The following is a 22,533-nucleotide window of genomic DNA, read 5'->3' on the forward strand; positions in this document are numbered from 1 at the left end:
CTCTCCCTCCCCCAGCTCCGGGGTGCAACCTGCCTGGAGTGTGCCCCGAAGAGAACCGATGGGAGGGGGCGGGCGGGTTTGCTGCTTGGGGCGAGAGGAACCAGACGGGAGGGTGCCAGGTAGCGAAGAACTCAGGGAGGTGAGCTGGGGACCGGAGGGGGCTGCCGGGATGCCCCCGCGAGGAGAAGCCGGGGCCGGGAGAGCCAAGGCACGAACTCAGCCTGGTATCTGCCGGGCCCTGCCCCACGCAAGGCGGTCCTGACAGCGCCCGTCTCCGGGACAGCTCGCGGGGGGCGGGGGAGAAGAGGGGGCAGGGCTCAGCCGAGGCCCCGCCCCGGCCCGCGCGCGGCTCCCCGGGGTCTCCCACCGCCCCCTCGCTAGCCGGTCTGTCCCTTCCCCCACCCGCCCCTTGTCCATCTGTCCGCCCCGCCCGCCCGGGCTCGTCTCTTCAACTCGCACTCGCCCCGCCCCCTGCGTAACCGTTCTCCTGTCCCCGCCCCCCCCTTAAAACGTATTTTGTGTCGGCAGCGCGCCGCCCTCTTCCCTTTAACCCCGCCCCTCCCCCCGGAAGCGGTAATGCTCCGCCAGCCACACGGGAAGTGGGGGAGCTCGAGACTCTCCTCACTCTGGAGCAGGGCCGCGGGGGCAGCGCGTGCGGCGGGGGGGGAGGGGATCCCAGCACGGAGCGGCCCATCCCGGCCCCCGGCGCGGGGCAGGGGGAGGAAGGCGGTAGCGGCGGCGCTGGTTCCATGGCGCGGAGCCGGAGCCGGGGCTAAGGACCCCGCCCGCCCATGGACCCCGCCGCGGCGGCGGCCGCCGAGGAGGAGGAGAAGCCGCAGCCACAGCCGCAGCAGCCCCCGGTGATCTACACCATGGAGAACAAGCCCATCGTGACCTGTGAGTGACCCGGGCCGGGGGCTCCCGGGGCCAACGGGTTTCGTGGAGGGCGGGTGGTGGCGAGTCCGCCCGGCGGAGGTGACCGGGCCCGGCCTCCCGGACTGGCCCCGCGGCAGCCCCGAGGCTAGCGGGGGTCAGGGCGGGGAGCCCGGGCGCTCTGGGAAGGGGCACGTCCGGGGACACTTCAAATCTCCCAGTTCCTAACGCCTCAGGAGAGAGAAAGTGGCGGCTCTAGGAAGCCGGGGCGCCGCTCCCTACGCTGCTTCCTTTTCTTTTCTTCCCTAGTTTTTTGGAGCGCCAGTGAGGATGATGATTAATAGCCAGTGTGATTTTTCAGGCTTATGACACTGCACTGTTGTTGGGTTTACAGCCCGTCCAGGGGCACCTGCGTTTCGCTAACACTAAACGTTTATGTGGATTTAAAAAAAAGTTGTAAACGTTTATTGATGTTTAGGTTTTGTAAAAAGCTTGGCTTTGATGTTACTCTGGATAGTCTTATCTACAGAAATAGTAGTTAATTCTAACAGATTTCAGAAGAGATGTTCATGCTTCATATTGTAAACCAATCAGTGTTGGAGATTAGGATGAGAGCTAATGTTTGGCGCAAGTTTCCTTCCCTATGGCTGCCTACTACACAATTTTTTTTAACTGTCTGGTGCTGGCTACTGTCAGAGACAGAATACAGGACTAGATGGGTTTTGGGGATGAGCCATTATGACTATTTCTATGTTTTTACAGAACCAAAAGTTCCCATTAAAAACAAAAATTTCCTTTAAGAGTATGGGAACATGTCTTCACAACTGACATAGTGGAACATGCGAGAGAGTTTCAAACTTTGCTATGTTTTAACTCTTGGCACCAGAATTTGAGATTCATTTGTAGGCATATCAGTTGCTAGCAACAAGGAATTCATTCAGGTATGGCCCAATCCTAGCAAATGTTTTCATCCTTCAAATTGCAGCAGTCAATTCCATTCAGGTATGATTGTGGGAAGAGAGAAAGGCATAAGAATGCTACTCTGTCCCATCTGTCACTTAAAATATTGGTGCTTATCTGCAAGTCCTACTCAATCCATCTGTCCAGTTTTATGGGGTATCTACTGGCAGTTGCACAGTTGTTATAAGAATTATTTTTGGAATGCATGTTAACACTTCAAAAAACAAACAAACAAACACCTGATCAAATGTATAGTTATGCTGTGATGAACTGCTTTTGGAAGAAGCTGAGGGAGAGGCAGGACAGAAGTTAATTTTAGAGGGCATTGGTGATTGGGCAGCAAACCTAAGGCTTGGAGAAGGATAAAGTCTAGGGAGGGATGGGATCAGATCAAACACAATTAGCAGATTAGAGTTTAGTTGAATAACAGTGTAACAGTTTAATACTGTAGTGCTGTCTCAGAATACATAATCATATCAGCTTCATACTGGTATGGACTGACTTGGTACACGCCAAAAGCAGCAGTTAACTTGGAATTATATCAGGAAAAAATCTTCAGTATTTTATCTATGTATTTATAGACTTACAGGCACTTCCAGTTATAACAGTGAGTGGTGGTCCCTGTAAAAACATCAGAGGCTCTTAATTGTTGTATGAAAAGTCCAGAGAAACAGTTAAACTTAATTGAAATTAGCAACTTCTTCCCCTGTTTAACAAAATGGAACTGTTAACTGCTTGTTCATAGTGTCTGTTGGGCCAGAGTTATCGTTTTTTTTTCCTTCCCCCCCCCCCCCACTTTCATATCAGCAACATGAGAAATAGCCTATTCAAGAAGTTCTGTCAGTTGAGCACACTGAATACTTTAGTGCTATGTGCTGTGCTCACTTCCAAGCTATCTATAAAATAAACCCAAACCCATTGGGTATACAGTGCACCTTCTTACTTTAACAATGTTACATTTTTGTGTCTGAGTTCTGTAAAATCTGATTTTCTAGACTGATTTGGTACATGGAAAAGACTCCTAACTATAAACTTAGTAGGATTTACTTATGCAGTCTGGAATGATGTTTTCACATCTTGCAAAGTACTTAAAAATATGTGGTCTTTTTTAATACGAGTACCTGTGCCTGTTTGTTTCTTCATTGATACTGCTTTTAAGCTAAATTTAATGATATGTAGAACCTTCCTTCTATTTCCACCTACTCCAAGAACCTTTCAAATTAGTTTCACTCCAAACTTGCATTAAGAAAAATACACATGAATTAAACTTTAAAAATGTCATCATGCTTTCCTTATTACAGTATTACGTTAATATTATAGGGCTAAGGAGGAGGGCATTCATAGACTCACTATTTTTAACTGTTACCCACCCTTGCCAAATGTGACTTCAGACTGAAATATTTTGTGCTTCATATCAGGGTCTGTTATTAATCTGTCAATTCTGATGAAACTCAATCAAGTTGTTTTTGAACTGAAAAATACAACAAAAATTCTTTGAGTAACTGCACTCATACACCTTAAAACTTTTCAAAATGCCACACTTAGAATTCCATTCTCATTTAGCACCAATCACTTTGGAATTAAAAATACATTTGTGTTTTTACAAACTGTAAGTGAACTTAGTGCTTGTGAAAAGTGTTGGGATGACAGCCCCAAAGACTGAAATCACCTATACACAACATAGATGTGGTAGACCCAGCTTGTGGGAGATGAGGTATGCATTGTGGATGTGCATAGCTGAGGATTTTTCAGGGCTCTGTGGAAGTACTTCTACAGATCTATATGTGAATCTAGATATGAGCTATAAGACTACTAGGGCCCTTCTTATTTGGTTTTTATTTTGTTTAATTTTCCCCAGGAATTTCAGTGTTTATTACCACAACAACAAAAACAGGTGAAAATCAGTGCAAAAAAAATTAATAATTTTTGTGAGTAAATCTCAGGGTTTATTTTGGTGGACAGAAAGGTGTGTGTGTGTGGGGGGGAAGTATTCAGTAGATTAGTGCTTTGAATTCCGTTCATCAACGTGGTTTGCTGCAGAAACTAAAACCGAACTCAAAACACGCTTCTCTGAGTTTAAGAAAACAATACATCTCTAATCCCCAAATAAAATTTTTGTTTGAATAAACAGTTTTCTGTTGTAGACTTAAAACTATTAGCCTATGAATATTTACATATAATTGGGCCACACCATTTGCAGTGCATACACTCAACTTCATCCTTTTCTCCTGTTTGTTTTTTAAAAACTTTTGAATACTTCCTTGTGTTCTGAAAGGTACTCTGATACAGATTTTCATTTTCTTCCCATTTTAGTGTGTCAGATCTTTAAACTGTTACCTGCTAACAGCTTGAAATGTGTGTGAGATTCATCAGTTTGTTCAGATGCTCACGCACTTCAGAGCTTGTGTGCATCTTCTAGATTAATACATAGTATACACATATTAATGTATTATCAAAATACATACATCTCATGCAATGTATTGTATATCCTAATAAAACAAGTTATGTATATATTTGAATGATTGATACAAAAGTAGGGTGGAAATCGGGAAAAAAAAAATGTACTTTATGTAAAACCTGGGAATTTTTTTGGTAAAAATCGGTTTAAACTGAAAACAAAGGGGCTTAAAGACTACATACCTAAATCTGGCGAGTTCATAGTAACCATGACAGTAAAGCTTGAATGGTTTGTTACCTCATCAGAATTCTGAGTTGTTTTCTATACCTTGTCAATTTCCTGCGATCTTTTCTGTACTTGATATCACCTGAGAGAAAATGCTTTAAATCTTACACAGTACAAAATATTCATGTGGCTAGTACAGAAAATAATTTAACATAAGTACTATATTGGTAGCCGGGTTATGATGTTAGAAGTAATTCAACACATAATAATACCGCTTACTTTGTATACTGCTGTTCTTTTTTAAAATAATGTGAATATTCTCTTGTATTTAAAAAGGTTTTGTGATGTACAGTCTTCAGGTACCTATGACAAGGAGTAATATTTGCCCACAGTTGTCAATAGGCTCTTTATGTCTGATTAAATGTATAAAAATTTGATGTTGAGGAAGTGAGATACAAAGAAATAATGCCAACCAGTTTCTGATTATATGAATTAAGGATGAACATTGAATAAACTGTTTTTTTATACTCTAAAAATATCTTTTCTGTTACAACCACGATTGGATCCTTCTTCACTGTTCAGCGTCTAGTAAACGCTTATATTGTGAAATAGTCCTCCTTTTAGAAATATTTCTGTGAATCTAAGAAACCTGTACAGCTGCTCTAAATAATAATAAAAAAAAAGTTGGAGGGACCCAGCCCTTTCTGAGTTGAAACTCATTTTGAACACAATCCTTTTCAACAAGCTGTATTTTAAAATAAAAAATAGTTGCTGCCATAGGAAATCATAGGAAGCCCGGAAATTGCTTTGGAAAAAGTGCTACTTTTTTCTAAAGCAAAATGTAACCTCATGCCTGTGAGTAGTTCTGCTCTGTCAAAATAATTCATGGCAAGATCAAGAATTCCAGCTTTATCTGTGTTTGCTGCTTTATAGTGGGATTATTATGTTTAAATACAGTATAAAAAAGTAGTAATCTAGTTTGATACAACCCATCTTGTGAAGTCCTATCAGTGATTGTTATAAGTGTACCTTGGAAAGTAGTCTTTACTTAACATGGAAATATACCTGGCTTAAAATCTTTTTTACTCGCCAGTGGTGACTAGTCCTCAAATGGTCAATATCTTTTCAGAATTCAAGCTTGGATTTCTGAAATGGAAGCTTCTACACCTTTTGGTGGTAGCAGAGTGAAACTGATAGACAAGTCAGTTTAATGATCGCTATTCAGAACCCTGTAAGTAGTTTCTGTTCTATTTAGGTTCTTATACTATACAAATTGTCTAGGTGTCTGAACACCTTCTATTTCATATCTGTAAAATTATTCACCCCCCAACAGAAATGTGACTGTTAAGGAGGGGTTGAAAGGTAACATCTTTTTCAAAGCATCACTGCAAAGCAGTTTAGGACAGGAACTCAAGACTGCTTTGTGAAATTGAAATTGCAAGAGGAATTTAGGTAAGAGAATGCAGTTGGCCATTTTTGGCAGTTGGCATATAGGCTGGCAAAATATAAATATTTTTAAACTTGACAGATTAATATAGTTCTTATTCACTTATATCCCCAGGTAAAAAATCCTTAAGGTTGAGAATACATATAATTTAGGACCAACAGTAATTTAAGCAATAAAAATCCCAACATTAATGTGGTAGTTACTTGAAAAACAAAAAAAAATTAGGAACCTAGGACATACAAAGGAAAGAAATTATCATTGCCAAGGAGGTCTGGCTATTTCTCCTGAAATAGCCATTGGGGTTGTGTATAATGGTATGAGTAGCTATTTCATCACAGCCAGTTTCTGCTGGGTTGCAAACCAGGGGGTTAAGCCAGAATCCAACACACTTTGTGCATGGCTGTGTTGGACTATGGGTACATTGCCAGCATAGCCCTGATTTCTAGTTTCTTTTTCTGATTCATGTTTATTCTGGAAGCATAGGAAGATAATTACTGAACAGGAATATACTTTAGCTTTCCATTGTAGTATCTTCACGCAACAGCTGGAGTCTGGAAGATAACTAGTCAGATTAAAAGAAGAACAGGAGTACTTGTGGCACCTTAGAGACTAACAAATTTATTAGAGCATAAGCTTTCGTGGACTACAGCCCACTTCTTCCTAGTCAGATTAAGTGGTTCAAGTAAGTTTCAAGCTTTTGGAGCCAATGCTGCTGCAGAAGTATTACTGTGCTGCAAATTTATTAATTAACGAATGTTCTTTAATGTGAACGGGTAGTATTTGAAAGTTAGGTAACTGAAGGGGAAAACTGACAAGTCTTGAACTCAGGTCTTTGTTTCCCTTTGAATTAACTGATCTCACTAACACCTTAAAACAGTACAGACTGCATTCCTTGGTATCTTAAGTTACTTTTTGAAAGATTTGAAATGTGAGGTTTGAAATTTCACATTTGTTCTAAAATGCTTAATACCATCATCCATACACTTTGAAGAATAAACAAATTCTACAGGATTTTAGATGCTCTGAACAGTAATTCCCAGGATATTCATGTACTAGCATGTCAGAATGTTCTTACAAATATATATAGACCAGTGTTCTGATATTATAGCCTGGTTTTCTTTAACTGACTTGCTATTAAATTGTTACTATCCATATTCTCCATTTTTAATCATAGAATGATACCATTTGGCAGGGATCTGTCAGTGAGTCTTCTCTAGTCCGTCTCCTGCAGATTGACTACATTTTCGCTGAACTATCCCTAATAAAGCAATACCTCAGATGCTTGTGTTTTTGCAGTCTCCTCAGCGGCTGCTTCTTTTGTAGTTGTTCTTGTAGTTATGCAAGTCTTTAATTTTCCCTACTGTAGCTTAAGCCCATTATTTTGTTATATTCTCACTAAATGAGTATTGGTCCCAAAGAAGTAGAGAATTGCACGTAACACTTTCTCAGCAGAAGAAAAAGAAAAAGCTAAATAGGGTTTCATCATTTGCATTTTATCCCTGTCATTGCTGCTGCAGAAGCACTGTAATGCAGGGCTAGCAGCAAAACTGCTACTGGTGCAGTTCTGGGGATGAAAGCTGTATATGCAGAAGCTAGGGGAGAAGTCAACAGTACATGTTAAGAGAAACAAGGGGGGGGATGATCCAGGGAAGAGATGCACACAAATGGAGAAAGAGGAGACAGGAAAAAAATAGGAAGAAAACTGTTGCAGTTTGGGAGGAATAATGGTCTTGTAGATAAGATCCTGGACTTGGGCTGGAGAGTTCTTGTTCATAACCAACTCCTGTATCACAACCTTTGTGACCTTGGACAAGTCACTTGGACAGTTATGCTATATCTCAGTTCCTTTTGTGTAAAACAGGACTAAATACTTTATCTCACAGAGAGGTTGAGGATAAATTCATTAATGTTTCTAAAGTGCTCAGATAGTAAGTGCCCATTTTTGGCCCAAGAGGTTCTAGAAGTGCTATGCAGAGTGCCTTTCATTGTTCTTCTAAGCAACTGTCTCCTTGAAGGAGAAGCATTTGTGGTCTGTAGAGGGAGTTGAGTCCAGCTTGTTGTTGCCAGAGAAATGTATGCTGTCAGTGCAGAGCCTTTCAGGGAGAGAAGTTTTAAAGAGGTCACTGAGGGATGGGAGGAGATAATCCTTATCTCAGCCCCCTCCTGCCCCCCCAAAAAAACCCAACAAGAAGGAAGTGAAGAAAGAAAGAATAGAAAGATCTACAGAAACAAGTGCAATGTGCAACCCAAATCAGAAAAATGTGTGGGAGTGAATAGTCTTTTTAATTTTTTTGTTTTTTGTTGTTTTGTGGTGGTTTTTGGTAGTTAAAGTGATTCATATTACCTAGGGTTGTGCTACAGGTGTCTTTAAGCTGTGAATGTGTCTCTCTTGCCCCCAAACATAATTAAATCTCTGTAGCCCATTATTACTATCCAGCCAACACTTTGCCATTCTGTACTTAGTTGAGAGAGAATTCTCCCCCTGCCCCCTTCCAGATGAGGGCTGGTTTACATTAGCCAAATTTAAGGGATACAACAACAAAGGATTCCTCCTTCTAGTAGTGCATCTTCATAATTTTTATGTCTACAGGGAAATCCAAGGCTTACCTCAGCCAATTCCAAAATAACAAATATTTTCTCTTCCCAGGAAACAGCCTGGCTTCAAACCTGTGGAAGGTTCCAAAATTGTTTATTTCCCATTTATGCACACCCTTTCACCTCCCTCCCACATCCTTTCCTATGCTATGGGTTGGAGGTACTTTCCTTCTCCACAGCTGATTTGTGCCCTCTGAGTATTCTTATAGTGAAGGCAGATGGCTGTATCCCATCCAATGAAAAGGGAATTTACTGTTTGCCTGCCAGTTGAAGGATGGGGCCTATACATCCTGTCTCTGTTTAGTATCTTTCTGAAGACAGAAATTACCTGCAATTCTGCTGCTTTGAAGTTATCGTCACACAGGATTTCCGTCACTTTAGGATTCTCCTTCACTTTTATATTTCAAGAGTTGGTTTATTGACATCCTTGAAACATGTTCCTTTTTGTGAGACTGTTTATATTTGTGTGCAACTGAAGTTTGTGTGGGAGCTCCTCTTGTGACTTTTAAGAACTCACTCTAAGTAGGTTCTAGAGGGGGCTTGAGGTAGTGGCATTTGACTGGAGCATGAGGGTATAACCGCATGATCCAACTACTGATGCCTGACAGCCAACAATCACAGAGCTAGAGGGGACTTTCAGCATAGCTTGTGCTAGAAAGTTGAGACCCAAGAGTGGGAATCTTGTATGACATAGCCTTCAAAGGAGCAGAATTAGTTACGGGATATTTTCTTCTGCTGTTCTGGACTTGCACTTCTAGATTTGTTTGTCTAAATAATCTCATGAGTCTTCTCGCTTTAGCAGCAGAAAGCACACTAACTACTTAATTGATAAGTGTCTGGCCTTTGTCCTATCCTGAGTATCATCTTTTAATATTACAGTGTGTTATAAATAGTCTAGGTACTTGTCTTGTTTACCTACAACATCTCTGACCCTGTATGCCAGTATTCTGTAGGTGATGTTTGCATAGAATAACCTTAAGTGCTACTAATAAGTTAAGCGAAATTTGCTGATTTTCTGTATCCCCCACTAGACAATCTCAGAAATGTTTATACTCCTTTTGGTGATTGTAGTATTTGGTAATTGCATTTGTTCCATTTTTGAGACCGTTGATATAACCAGGAAAAAAGATGCTTTTCCCCCCTATTCATGTTCCGACTCCTTCTGCCCAGATCATAAAACCCATTGACAATTTCTGGTATTTGCTTAAAAAAATTATAAGTAGCACTATTGTTCACATTATTTATCTTTGTAAAGTTGATTTTTAGGATCTTGGTTTCTTTCCGGACAAGGAAAGGACCAAAGTCCTTCAGTTTCATTAGATATTCTCTAGAATTCTAGATTTCATGATTTGTTTCAATAGTACCTAAATCTAAAGGCCTTTCATATTTATTACAGTAACTTGAAATGGTGCCATCTGATTTAAGCTATTTAAATACTATATTTAAACTGAGTATACCACTAAATACTGTACTTTTTTTTACCAACGTTAATAAGCATAAGAATGAACTCTTCTGAGGAGATTAGGTAGCTTGAGGGCTTGGTTGTGGGACATAGAATGTATTGTATATTTTGGCCTCCGGTTAAAATCTTGCCTACATTGGTAGGTCACCAAACAGCCATAAAATAGGAATGGTTTTGAATTGCATACCAGTGCACATTGGATTGAATCCGAGACTAGCAGATTAAAGGCACTGTGGACTAACACCTTGCCTGAATGTTAAACACCAGTGCAAGGTGAGTGTACGATGCTATAAATCTGTAGCAGCACTAAGAGTTGAACACTAGTCTTCTGAATCTCCGTGTACAGTGCCTTAACCACAAACCATTTCCCTCCCAAATATGTAGAAAGTTAGGTACCCAGAATTATAAGCTACTGTGACATTACCCAGGGTACAATTTAGACCGTTGAACAGTAGTCCCCCCCCCCCTCAATTCTCCAATCTGGGGTGCGTTTTACCCTGCTTTGCTGTGAGAGCAACCACTCCTGGTCTGCGCTCTCACAGCCTCCAGCATGTAAATTACTTTCACCTAGGGTGTCCAGCTAACAAGTGTGAAATATTGGGACATGGTGTGGAGGGTAATAGACACGTATATAAGGCACAGCCTGGAATATCGGGACTGTCCCTATAAAATCAGGGCATCTGGTCACCCTACTCCCACCTATACTATATGAGTGCTATTGCCAGCCACTCTTGAAGTACACTGCAGAGCATCACCAGCCAACTTCCAGTCCCAGACTTTCCTCCAGAAAAGTACATCTTATACTGCCCAGCCCTCTCCTGGACAATAAACGCTCATATAAAGTTCATTAATAGAAAATGATATGCATAAATCCTGTTATCTCAAATGGAGTTTCTCAAACACTTCAGTCCAATAAAACAAGTTTATTAATGAGACAGATTTTAAGCAATTCCAAGTAATGAGGCATAAAAGTAATTAGTTACAAGAAAAAAGGTAAAATGCAGCTAATATGTAACTTAAGCTAAATGAATTCAACAAAAAGGTCTCTCACCACATGCTTCAGCAGTCATACTGGCCGGATTCCTTTCGGACAGGACACCTCCAGTTCAGTGTTAGTTCCCTTGTCCTTCAGGTGTTGTTGATGCCACCTATGGAGACAGGAACCCCCAGCTGTTCTTTTGCCAAGATATACATTTCTCGCTCACACCTTTTCCTGCCAAATAATAGCCATTTGACCAGCTGATAGTCCATTTGATATTGTTGACACCTGGCTGAGGCATTGGTTTACCTTTTGTTTCTGAGGAACTAGTTCGTGGTTGTTCTTGTAAACTTGGAACATGTCTCAGAAGTATTATATAGTAGAATCTTAACTTTATATACAATGTTGCCACACCATTTTACCAGGACAATAATCAGCAAATTGTGAGTTTTCAAATATCATCTCATAAGGCATAGTTTGTACAAAATTTTGTAGCCTTGTAAGAGGGGTAGACATAAGGGTACAGACTGCCACAGCTACTCTTGGAAAAAATTGAGCCTGGTTCCCTTTCCAGTAAAATGGACATAATGCCTGTATTACAGAGTTAATTAGTTTAGGGCCTAATTCAGCACCCATCGAAGTCCAGTGAAAGACTCTTATAGATCACCAGTGCTAGATCCAGACCCTCTCTTTGCAAAGTGCTTTGAGACCCTTTGAAGAAAGACAATGCAAATGCCAGATATTTTTCACATTGTTTTATGGCCCTTCTTGCATCTTCCAAACTCCTGATGAAATTGATGGGTCAACAGTGAGTAATTGAAGGAAAAAATAAAAGTACTTACTGTAGGTTCCAGACATAAACCATTTGCAGATAGAAGGTGGTTTATGACTCTGCGACTTTGCTGCTCTACTCTAGATGCCTTCCTGCATGCTCCCGTAAGGAACAATATATGTGCTGTCATTCCCTTGTAAAGATCTTTGCCTCATCTCTTAAAGTGATGGAAACATTTTTACTAATCAGAAGTATGCGTCTCCGTTTGAGTTAAGATGAATCAGACTTTTGAAACTTGGTGTGGTAGCTTTAGTTATATTTAGGGCCCTACCAAATTCATGGTCCATTTTGGTCAATTTCAGTCATAGGATTAAAAAAAATTGTAAAGTTCAGGTATTTAAATCTGAAATTTCAGTTTTGAATCCCTGGGGGTCCCAACCTGAAAGGGGGCAGTAGAGGGATCCCAAGGCTATTGTTGGGGGGTTGCAGTATTGCCCCCCTTACTTCTGAGCTACTGCTGATGGCAGTGCTACCTTCAGAGCTAGGCTCCTGGCCAGCAGTCTTGGAGCTATCTGCAGCTGGAGGAGGTTCCTGGAGGTGGGTCTGACCCGGCCCCAGTGGCCCCTGCAGGGGAAGAGGAAGTCCAGTCACTTCCCATCCCAGCTGGGATTAGCATTTGGAGACCAGCACACAGTAAGAACCCTCTGCCCTGCTTCTCTCCTACACTAGACAGATTTCACGGGGGAGATCAGATTTCACAATCCGTGATTCATTTTTCATGACCGTGAATTTGGTAGGGGCCTAGTTATATTCTAGGGTTTTCAGCATTAAAAGGCTGAAATATTGTAAAATATATATATAAAACAAAAATAAAATTACTTTAAGAGGTGGAGGAATATGTATAGAGACAACAAAACTGACTCTCTGATCCATCTAACATTGCTTTTTTTAGTCTGTATGAATGGGATGCATACATGACTACATCTAACTCAATACCTCTGGTTCTTTGCTCACGGGGTGCTATTTAATCTGGTATAAACTGTAGGTCATGTGAAATGCTACATACTTATAATTAAAAATCCTGGGACTCTTGCTATTTGGAAAAGTATTGGTGCAACAAGGTTGTTCATTTAAGGTTAGGTTGTTTTCCAAATAGCTTCTTTTATCACTTAAAATAATAGTCTCTGTGTACAGTATATAGTAGAGTGCTTTATCAGTTTGCAGCGATAGATCTCCTATCTAGTCTTCCTCAGATGTGGAAGTTATGATCAGTCTGTTAATGTTACTTTTTTGACTAGGGGTCATCTAAGCTTTCATCTCTCCAGCTCTTTTCACCCTGCCCTTACCCTGAGGGATTCTGTTATAGTGTTGATCCTTTTGGCTCAAGAGTCTAACTGCTGAAGTCTTTGGGAGTATCTACTAGCGGGGTCTCTGGGGAGCAATGTGAATTGTTCCATTTCATTACATTCACTCTCCAACAATAAATGTTGGGATTTTTTCTTTTTAGCCTTTGATAGCCCTTGGATCAGAACTGTCATTTCCCATCTATGTGCCACCGAGCCGTTACTAGACCATTAAGGTGTAGTTCATTTTGTACAAACTGCTGTGACTTGAAAATCAGTAGCTGTCCTCTGTGGCTTGGCTTCTCCAGCTACTATATAACTTGCTGTTAACACAAAATCAGCGATAATGGGGATTAAATTTGTTTCAATGTTAAACTTACAGTAAATTTCACAAAGTATAACCTTAAATCAGTTGTAAGGTCTGGTGTAAAGCTGCTGGATTGCCATGCAGGAAGAGTACTATGGTGAAGACTGAGTAGCAGAATGTCTGTGGTACAGTACAGGCATCTGGAGATATAGACTGTACAGTTCTATTTCAGACTATCTTGAGAAACCAGAGTGGATGAAAATGGATGATTTAAAAAATATTTAAATTGGATTATTTTTATTTTCTTTAATGTTTTTCTTTTTAAAAATAAACAGTTAAAATTAAATCTAAATTTTGTATTAAATTTATGAAGCCCTACACATTATCTCTTAAAACATTTAAAAATAAATATGCTGAATCCATGAGCCTCTATCAAAAGTTAAAGGCTGCTTTTCTATCTAAAGAAAGAATGAGGGGGAAAATGATTTAACTTTTGAGGTCAAAGTTTATTATATACATGACACTAATAAGTGGTACTGTGTAAGGGCTTGTTTTGTTTAATAACTTTATATGCTGTTTTGTTTGTTTAAATACCAGTTACCATCCTAATATCACTTGACACAATCTAATAAATAATAGATTATTCACCATTTTCTAGCATACTGCAAGTGTACAGTTAATTAGAATCTGAAAATATTAAGCTATATGATTGCTTAAATATATATAGTTTTAGTCTACCCACCTAGGTAGCACAAATGTTCCAAATCTAGTGTAAAGGCTCTATTTAGTTGTAAACCACAGATTTTAATGGTTCTATTAACCAGTGCAAATACACCTTTCTCTAGAAAGTAACTGAAGTACAAATAGAAAAGTTGATTAAAATGGATTTAAATAGCCTTGATTTAAATCAATTCACCCTGTAAGAAACTGTATTAAGTGAATAATATATATTATTAATATATTCACAAGAAATGAATATTTTGCTGACAACACTGTTGTGCTCCTATGGCACCATATTAAAATCTTTTCTCCAGTTTGCTATGTAATGGGTCAGAATGATTTCATTTTAACAGGCTTCATGGGGTTTCAAGAATAATGTTGTAGGGAAGGTTCCCTATATAAATGCTCAGTTATGTTCATGTTGATGTCTATACTGAATTTAATGTGTTTTAAACATATAGTTATAAGGAACTGTTAATTAAGGTAATGTGGCTAATGGACCCAGTGATTCAAAATGGAGTCTGGACAATTAACAACTCTGACTCCATATCTGTCGCCCTTCTTGTCACTTGTGGCGGAAAGAGCAACAGCCGCTAGGGTTTCAGTTCAAACCTGGAATGTTTGCGCCATAGAATATATAAAAGGACTGCGCGCCCTAACCAACAGGCTGTTCATCTGAGAGGCACCCGGTATCAGTCTTGTTTGCATGGGCTTCAAGGGTCACCTCTACGGATCAAGATCTACCCCATCGATCTGGATGACATCTTACACCTGAATCAACGTCATTTAACACCTGAGACAACCTACCTGATCCTGGTTCCAGTATTGCTGTTTCCTGGTTCCTGTATGTGGATGGTCCAGTGTTTCTCCTGCCATAACCAGGCTGCGTGATCAGTCGTAGGTCCAGGATCCAACGAACCTGAGCTGCAAGGACAGATATCCCCATCAGCTACCTAATTCAGACCAAGGTTATCCGTTGTGACACAGCATAGTTTTGGGGTGTTTTTGTTTAGGATTTATTCTGTTGGAATTTATTGCTTAAGGGGTTGTGAAGACCAGGCTTCACGCCTATCTTTCTGGAGCAACCAAAACTGTAGTTTATTGCTTCCTTTATAAATCTTCTTTGTGTTTTCAAAGAATATCCCTCTAGTCATTAAATGGGATGTATTCTTTCCAGCAATGGTCTGTATGTTGGTGTCTATATTGTCTCCTTCATGAATGAGATTTCCACCCTCCTGAAGTGGTACAATTCCATTTGGAATGATCGTGCCTCCTTGGAATCTTTCTGCTTCAATTTTTGCAGCCCAATTGATGAACCCTCAGCTCACCATAATTGATGCAGAGTTCATGGGATAGTTGTGCTGCAAGACTTACGTGCGGTAGTGTGATAATTTTGGAACTCTGCAATTGAGAGGTGCCTTCTTTGAATGTCGTCTAAAGGATGATGCTCATTGCTGGCTGAATATATGCCTCTTTATCAACCAAAGGATAAACTCCTGCACCAGTTGGGGCACAAAAGTAGCTGACTTCTTAACTACAATCACATGGCTTTGGATTACATTATCAGGCTTTCATTTTGGCTATTTCAGACTGAGTGACTAAAGAGACATAATGCAAACCACTGGAACAGCTTTCAAATGAACATCAGGCTCACTCATCAGAAGAACACCCAAAAAATATTTGAATGACTTAAGTTCCTGCTTCAGATTACTAGTAGCTTGGATAGCATCAGCTACTGTTGCACTGCATAGAACAATTGTAGACTTGCCTTATCCATGCTGCGCATAGAATTAAATTGCAGAACCATACTGTTTTTTTTTTTTAATTTTGCCTGTAACTTTCTACTGGAATAGCTTGCAGTTTCTCTATTTGAGGGAAGTAGGGCATTATATCTTTGTAACAGCCTGGATGTGGGAGAGGAGCCTTGTACATATAATCATTCTCTTCAGTCAACTGATAAAATGTGGTGTGAAAAGGTGATTGTATTGTTGCAGCATAACTAGATGATTTTGCTTTGATTCATTTTACTCCGTTAGGAAGAAAGACATGTTGAGGGATAAACTGCATCCTTAGCAATCAGGTCAAGCAAAAAACAGTGCAACAGGTCTGATTGCTGGAAGATGTACTTGCTCTGGTGGTTACAGAAGCAGGTGAACATGATGCTCTGTGAACAGATTCAGTGTTTTCTTTCCTGGGTTCAATACAGACTCTGACTTGTGCCAAAGTCGACTTGCTTGTGTATTTCTGTGAGCAATCCCTGTGATAGCATATTGGTGGCCCATCATCTAAAACTATAAAACTCATCCAGTAGCCACCAATTCATCTCTTCTGGCTTCTGCTGCCAGCATCACAGAATTCTGTCCAGCACTGGTAGTTTTTGACAGTTTTATGCATTCTTTTGATTTTATTGACAAAGCACATTTTTCAAAGTTTGTGGAGAGTCTTTCTTTTTGATGTAAGATTTAAGGGGCTTGTATTCTCTGTCTTCATATACTGTAACTTCCCTGTAGAAGTAAAATTCCCAAAATGTATTAGCATTAGCATCACCACTACCAGTTTTTCACAAATATACAGACTCATGCTAAATTAGATATATATTAGTAATTGCCTCTTTTGTTTAATGAGCACTTACTTTGATTGAAGCCCAATATGAAGCTGTATATTGTCATCTTTAACACAAATACTGTGCATAAGTGTCACTGAATTAAGCTAGTTTCTAGGATATTTCAAAGGCTGGTACTGCATGCATAGGCGGTTACAAATTAAAACCTTCTAGCAGGCAGACTTTGCTGTAAGTACAATAGCTTACAAATGGAGAAGCATTACATTAAGAATTCACATACATTTATATCAACCCACTATGCAGTACAAACTATGGGCATGCAATCTGCTGCTACTGGTGTACAACCTTCAGTATAAAACTTACCTGGTCAGAAAATTTCAATTGAAAATACAGAAAACTATTATAATTTGTGAGATACTTTGACAATTAAGAATATGCAATGTGAAAACATTGCATGTTTGTATATTGCAAAATGTTACTTGCCGTTTTTGCCACATGCTAAAAAAAATTTCCCCATGCAAAACCAATAAGTCTTTAATACATTATTTGGTAGCTTTAACCAATAAACACCACATTAAGATATTGAAATTAACTTAAACAGTAAAAATTGTAGTCATAATCATGTTGCTGTGTTTTTGGAACTGCAAGAAGTGATGTGTTCTCATTTTAGGTACCATTGTTTTACCTCCCCTACAGGCTTGTGCACCACTTGACAGCTCCACATCATACCTCCATCTACATGTACAGAAAATAAGCTTTCAAATTATATATGATCATGTGTATAGGGTGGGCACACTACACTCCAAAAATGGAGAATTGCTGCACGCCTAATTGTAGACAATCTCTAACTTGCACAATGAGTGATCTTTAAAAATGAAGCCTGGAAAGGGATTTTAAATTCTAAGTTGGGCAATTACTTATGGCTTTTGCTGTGTGAGAGATTGCATATGGGGAACCGAAAACTAATTTTTCATTTATTCTGAGATGATATGGGAATTGATTTTTGATTAATAGAAGATAATAGTCCATTGTGAATACTCTAATTATTCATGAGCAGTGTTACACAAAGAGCCAATGTCAATTGTGTCCACCCTAATTCATTCTGTATTACTAACTTGTGTTTGCAGTATGTTTTATACATATTATGCAAAATGCTTACAGGAAAGTGTGATGCAGTTGCATATATTATGCTAAACTACTTATTACACTTTGAGCAGGGTGATTTCTAGCAACATTATCCTCTTTGCCATATTGTTCAGATTTGTTAAAATGTTAAATCTTCAGAAACTTCATTCAGTTCTATTTTTGTCACTGAGGCATAAATCTTATAAGAAGATACTGATATCTGTAAAATTTCATGAAGTTTTCATGTACCTTTGCTTGTCTGTATTGCACAGTCATTACCTTAGCTTTAAAATTTTTGAAAAGTATTTTCTATTTCTAATAATCTAATGCAATCACTGAAAACGGAATATTAGAGGGAAAGGAAATACTGTTAATAAAAAATACACTGAAACCTAATAATAAACAAATTAACAATCCCATAATTTTCTTTAAATTCTGAAATTACAATTCTAGAAGTGGCAATATCTTTTAACATCAAATGTTGCTGTTCTGCAGCATGTTAATCTTCCCTCCCTAGCAAAGTTAACTGCAAGGTCATAAACAGCTCTGAGATGAGTACAGAGCAGTATGATTATGGGATAACGTAATTCAGTGGTTCTCAAACTTCTGTACTGCTGACCCCTTTCAAATAGCAAGCCTCTGAGTGTGACCCCCCCCCTTATAAATTAAAAACACTTCTTTATATATTTAACACCATTATAAATGCTGGATGCAAAGCGGGGTTTTGGACGGAGGCTGATAGCTTGAGACCCCCCCATGTAATAACCCCACGACCCCCTGAGGGGTCCTGACCCCCAGTTTGAGAACCCCTGATGTAATGTTCAGATTCCCATGCAAGCACTTAATACTGACTTGTGCATGCATACAGTACTCTTCCTTTACTGTGATATTGCTGTCAAGTGCTAGAAATACAGAAGTTTTGTGGTTCTGGTCACATTTTTCTCTTGTATGCGTATTCATTGTCTGTACACTAGGTTTCCTGCCTTTTCCTTGCTTAGAGTTTGATGCAAGGTTCCTCATGTGATCACCCAAGCTGAAAGCCAGTTCCACTTACTGGCACACCAAAGGTACAATAGCCACATTGGGGGACCATGCTTATGTTTCTCTGGAAGGAAGAAGTGTGTGTGGGAGGAGGACAAGAGGCCGTTCTTTGAGGCTCTTTGTGGGCCTTTCTTTCCAGCCAGAATTGTTCACCTTTCTTTCCTTCCTGTTCCAGCTAACAGGAGTTTTGATAGGCTAAGGGTCTTTTGCCAGTGTTTTAGAGCAGTTGCGCTCAATCTTTCCAGACTACTTGTACCCCTTTCAGGAGTCTGATTTATCTAGCGTACTTCCCAAGTTTCATGTCAGTTAAAACCTGCTTGCTTACAAAATCAGACATAAAAATAGACATGTCACCGCGCACTATTGAAAAATTGCTTATTTTCTCATTTTAACCATATAATTATAAAATTGAATATAAATATTGTGCTTACATTTCAGTATATAGCACGATATAAACAATTCATTGTCTATGAAATTTTAGTTTGTACTAACTTCACTGGTGTTTTTTATGTAGCATGTTGTAAAACTAGGCAAATATCTAGATGAGTTGATGTACCCCCTGAAAGACCTCTGCATACCCCTAGGAGTATGTGTACTCTTGGTTGAGAACCACTGTTTTAGAGGAACAGGGGAATTCCTGTTGCCAATTCCTCAGCACAGTTAGCAGTTGAAGTGAGGCTCAGTGCTTTAGTCCCTATTCCTGATTTGAATAGTGTGCTTGCATCCTCTCCCATGCTTTCCAGTAGCACTGGGAATGGCTGTCTAATGAGATTTGTGGCTGATTTAAAGCAGGGTCTTGTTTTAGCCAGATTTTTGAGTTTTCTTTTTCTCCATTTTTCCCCCTCACCCTTTGAGGGGGAGAACTTCAAGTCTTCCAGAATGCATATGTGATGCTTTAGAACAGTGGTCTCCAAACTTTACAGGTTTGCACCCCCCGCTCCCTACTCCAGTGGAGAGCTAGGAGCGGGGCTGGCCAGGTCCTAGGGTTTGCCCGGTTTTCAACTGGGAAGTCAGGTCGAAAAGGGGACCTGACAGTGCCCAGTCAGATGTACTGACCGGACACCAAAAGTCCAGTTACCGCACGGCACGGGGAGGTGCCTGGTCATTAAGCCATGCTAGCCCCTGCTCAGCCTAAGCTGCCTCCTACCTGCAGACAGGCTTCTTTTCAGGCTCTCCCAGCCCCAGAGCAGAGGGAGCCCAACGGGGGGGGGGGAGGGAAGAAGGTGTTAGAGCGAGTGATGATGGGGAGATGTGGGGGAGAGGAGCATGTGATAGGGGAGGCAGAGTGGGCTGGGACCTTGGGGGAAGTGGTGGGTCAGGGCCTCAGTGGTCCAGTTACCAGCAATTAGAAAGGTGGCAACCCTACCCCCCCCCCGCACTCCCCAAACATTCCTCCATGCCCCTTAGGGCGCATACCCCATAGTTTGGGGACCTCTGCTTTAACAGCTGGAGGCCACCAGAAACCTTGCATGGAGAATTGTTTAAAACTTTTCCAAAGATCTGTTGGCCATTGTCATCAGCTGTGAAAATCACACATGTTGCGCTCAGCTGAAAAGCTTGCTGCTCTTGCCAGAAAATCCCATCTGAGGAAAAAGTGAGATCCTTGTTGCTTGATATAAAAAAAAAAAAAAAATTTTCCTCCTTGCACAACTTGTTTTGAATGTCTCACTCAGTTTGATGGGGAGCTATGGCCTAAATGAAATATGAAGGGATCAGAAATTACCTTCCTTATTGTTCAACATCTATTCCCTCCAAATACAAGGTATTACTGTTGTCAATACCTTTTTAGTTTCTTGCAAAGATTGTTGGCAGGAAAACCTGCTTTGCTCTTTCAGTACATATCGCTTGCAAGGCCACACAGTGGAAGGTTTTCTGATGACTTGAAATCATTCTGACAAGTTTTCAGCCTGTGGTTCATGGACTCAAAGACTTCAATTTTAGAAGGGACCATCATGATCTAATCTGACGTCTGCATATTGCAGGTCATGGAACCTCACCCACCCATTCCTGTAATAGACCCCTAGCCTCTGGCTGAGTTACTGAAGTCCTCAAATCGTGGTTAAAATACTTAGTTACAGAGAACCGACCATTTACACTAGTTTAAACCTGCAAGTGACCCTGTGCCCCATGCTGCAGAGTTAAGTGAAAACCCCCCAGGGTCTCTGCCAATCTGACCCAGGGAAAAATTCCTTCCTGACCTCAAATATGGTGATCAGTTAGACTCTGAGCATGTGGGCAAGATCCACCAGCCAGACACCTGGGAAAGAATTCAATAGTAATTCAGAGCCCTCCCCATCTAGTGTCCCATCACCAGCCTTTGGAGGTATTTGCTGCTAGCAATCGCATATCAGCTGCATGCCGTCGTAGGCAGTCTCATAATACCATCCCCTTCATAAACTTTTCAAGCTCAGTTTTGAAGCCAGTTAGGTTTTTGTCCCCACTGCTCCCCTTGGAAGGCTGTTCCAGAACATCACTCCTTTGATGGTTAGAAACCTTCATCCAATTTCAAGCCTAAATTTGTTGATGGCCAGTTTATATCCATTTGCGTCAACATTGCTGCTTAACTTGAATAACTCCTCCCCCTCCCTGGTATTTATCCCTCTTATGATTTCTCTCTATAAATACATATCTCCCCATAGCCTTCTTTAGCTTAGGCTAAACAAGCCAAGCTATTTGAGTCTCCTCTCATAAGGTAGGCTTTCCATTCCTCGGATCATCCTAGTAGCCCTTGTCTGCACCTGTTCCTGTTTGAATACATCTTTATTAAATATGGGAGACCAGAATTGTGCACCATATTCCAGATGAGGTCTCACCAGTGCATAATGGTACTAACTTCCCTATATCTATTGGAAATAGCTTGCCTGATGCATCCTAGGTCTGCATTAGCCTTTTTCACATCTGCATCACATTGATGACTCAGTCATCCTGTGGTCAACCAATAAACCCAGGTCTTTCTCCTCCTCTCTCACTTACAACTGATAAGTCCCCAGCTTACAGGAGAAATTCTTGTTAGTCCCTAGATGCATGACCTTGTATTTTGCGCTATTAATTTTCATCCCATTTCTATTACTCCAGTTTACAATGTCATCCCAGATCATCTTGTAAGATATTCCGGACTTCCTCCGTATTGGCAATACCTCCCAACTTTGTGTTATTGGCAAATTTTATTAATACACTTAGACTGCCTAAGATTTCCAAAGGGGTCCACACTTCAATTTGAAATTTTTAGGGGTCTGCAAATGAAGAGGTTGAAAATCACTGTTCTGTGATGCTGCCAACAGGGAGCTCAGAAGCAGGATATAAACTCTGTCCTGTCATTCTTGTATTAAAGATAGCTGGGATCTCGGAACCAAACTTTTGGTGTTAAAATATTTCAGATTTCATGTGATTTAAACTAAATATGGCTAAACATCCAATATATCTGTGCATTTATAAAGATGAGTTAATGCTAGTTGAGAGATCTTCATGCTAAGCAACAATTGTTTTTAAAAAAAAATACATGAAATAATCTAGTGCCTTAATATGATTTTTGTTCAATGTTTTTCGAGATCACACTTGTAGTTGCATATTTTTTTTTTAAGGAGCTAAAAATATCCAAATCACCTATTTAGATGCAGAACGCAGGAATTACTTCTCCTTTTGGTACTTTAGGTGTTAGTGATGATTCCTTCCTTTTTACTAAAAACGAAACTACGCAATAAGAGTGCTGAGCTATGCTACCAA

The 22,533-nt window shown here is 40.2% G+C and overlaps 1 protein-coding gene across 2 annotated transcripts in view; it reads left to right on the forward strand.

The window, feature by feature from the left end:
• Positions 1-636: 636 nt before the first annotated feature.
• Positions 637-22,533, forward strand: part of TRAPPC10 (trafficking protein particle complex 10) — an 89,336-nt gene continuing 67,439 nt past the window's right edge. Inside the window, exon 1 of one of the 2 annotated variants that reach the window (XM_034753787.1) lies at positions 637-897. In XM_034753787.1, the coding sequence (XP_034609678.1) occupies positions 792-897 (106 nt within the window). In that variant the 5' untranslated portion in view covers positions 637-791. The remainder of the gene's footprint in view (positions 898-22,533) is intronic. The other variant, XM_034753776.1, reaches the window with a different exon arrangement.

The sequence above is a fragment of the Trachemys scripta genome, chromosome 1 (genome assembly GCF_013100865.1).
Source record: "Trachemys scripta elegans isolate TJP31775 chromosome 1, CAS_Tse_1.0, whole genome shotgun sequence".
Taxonomy (NCBI): Eukaryota; Metazoa; Chordata; order Testudines; family Emydidae; genus Trachemys; species Trachemys scripta.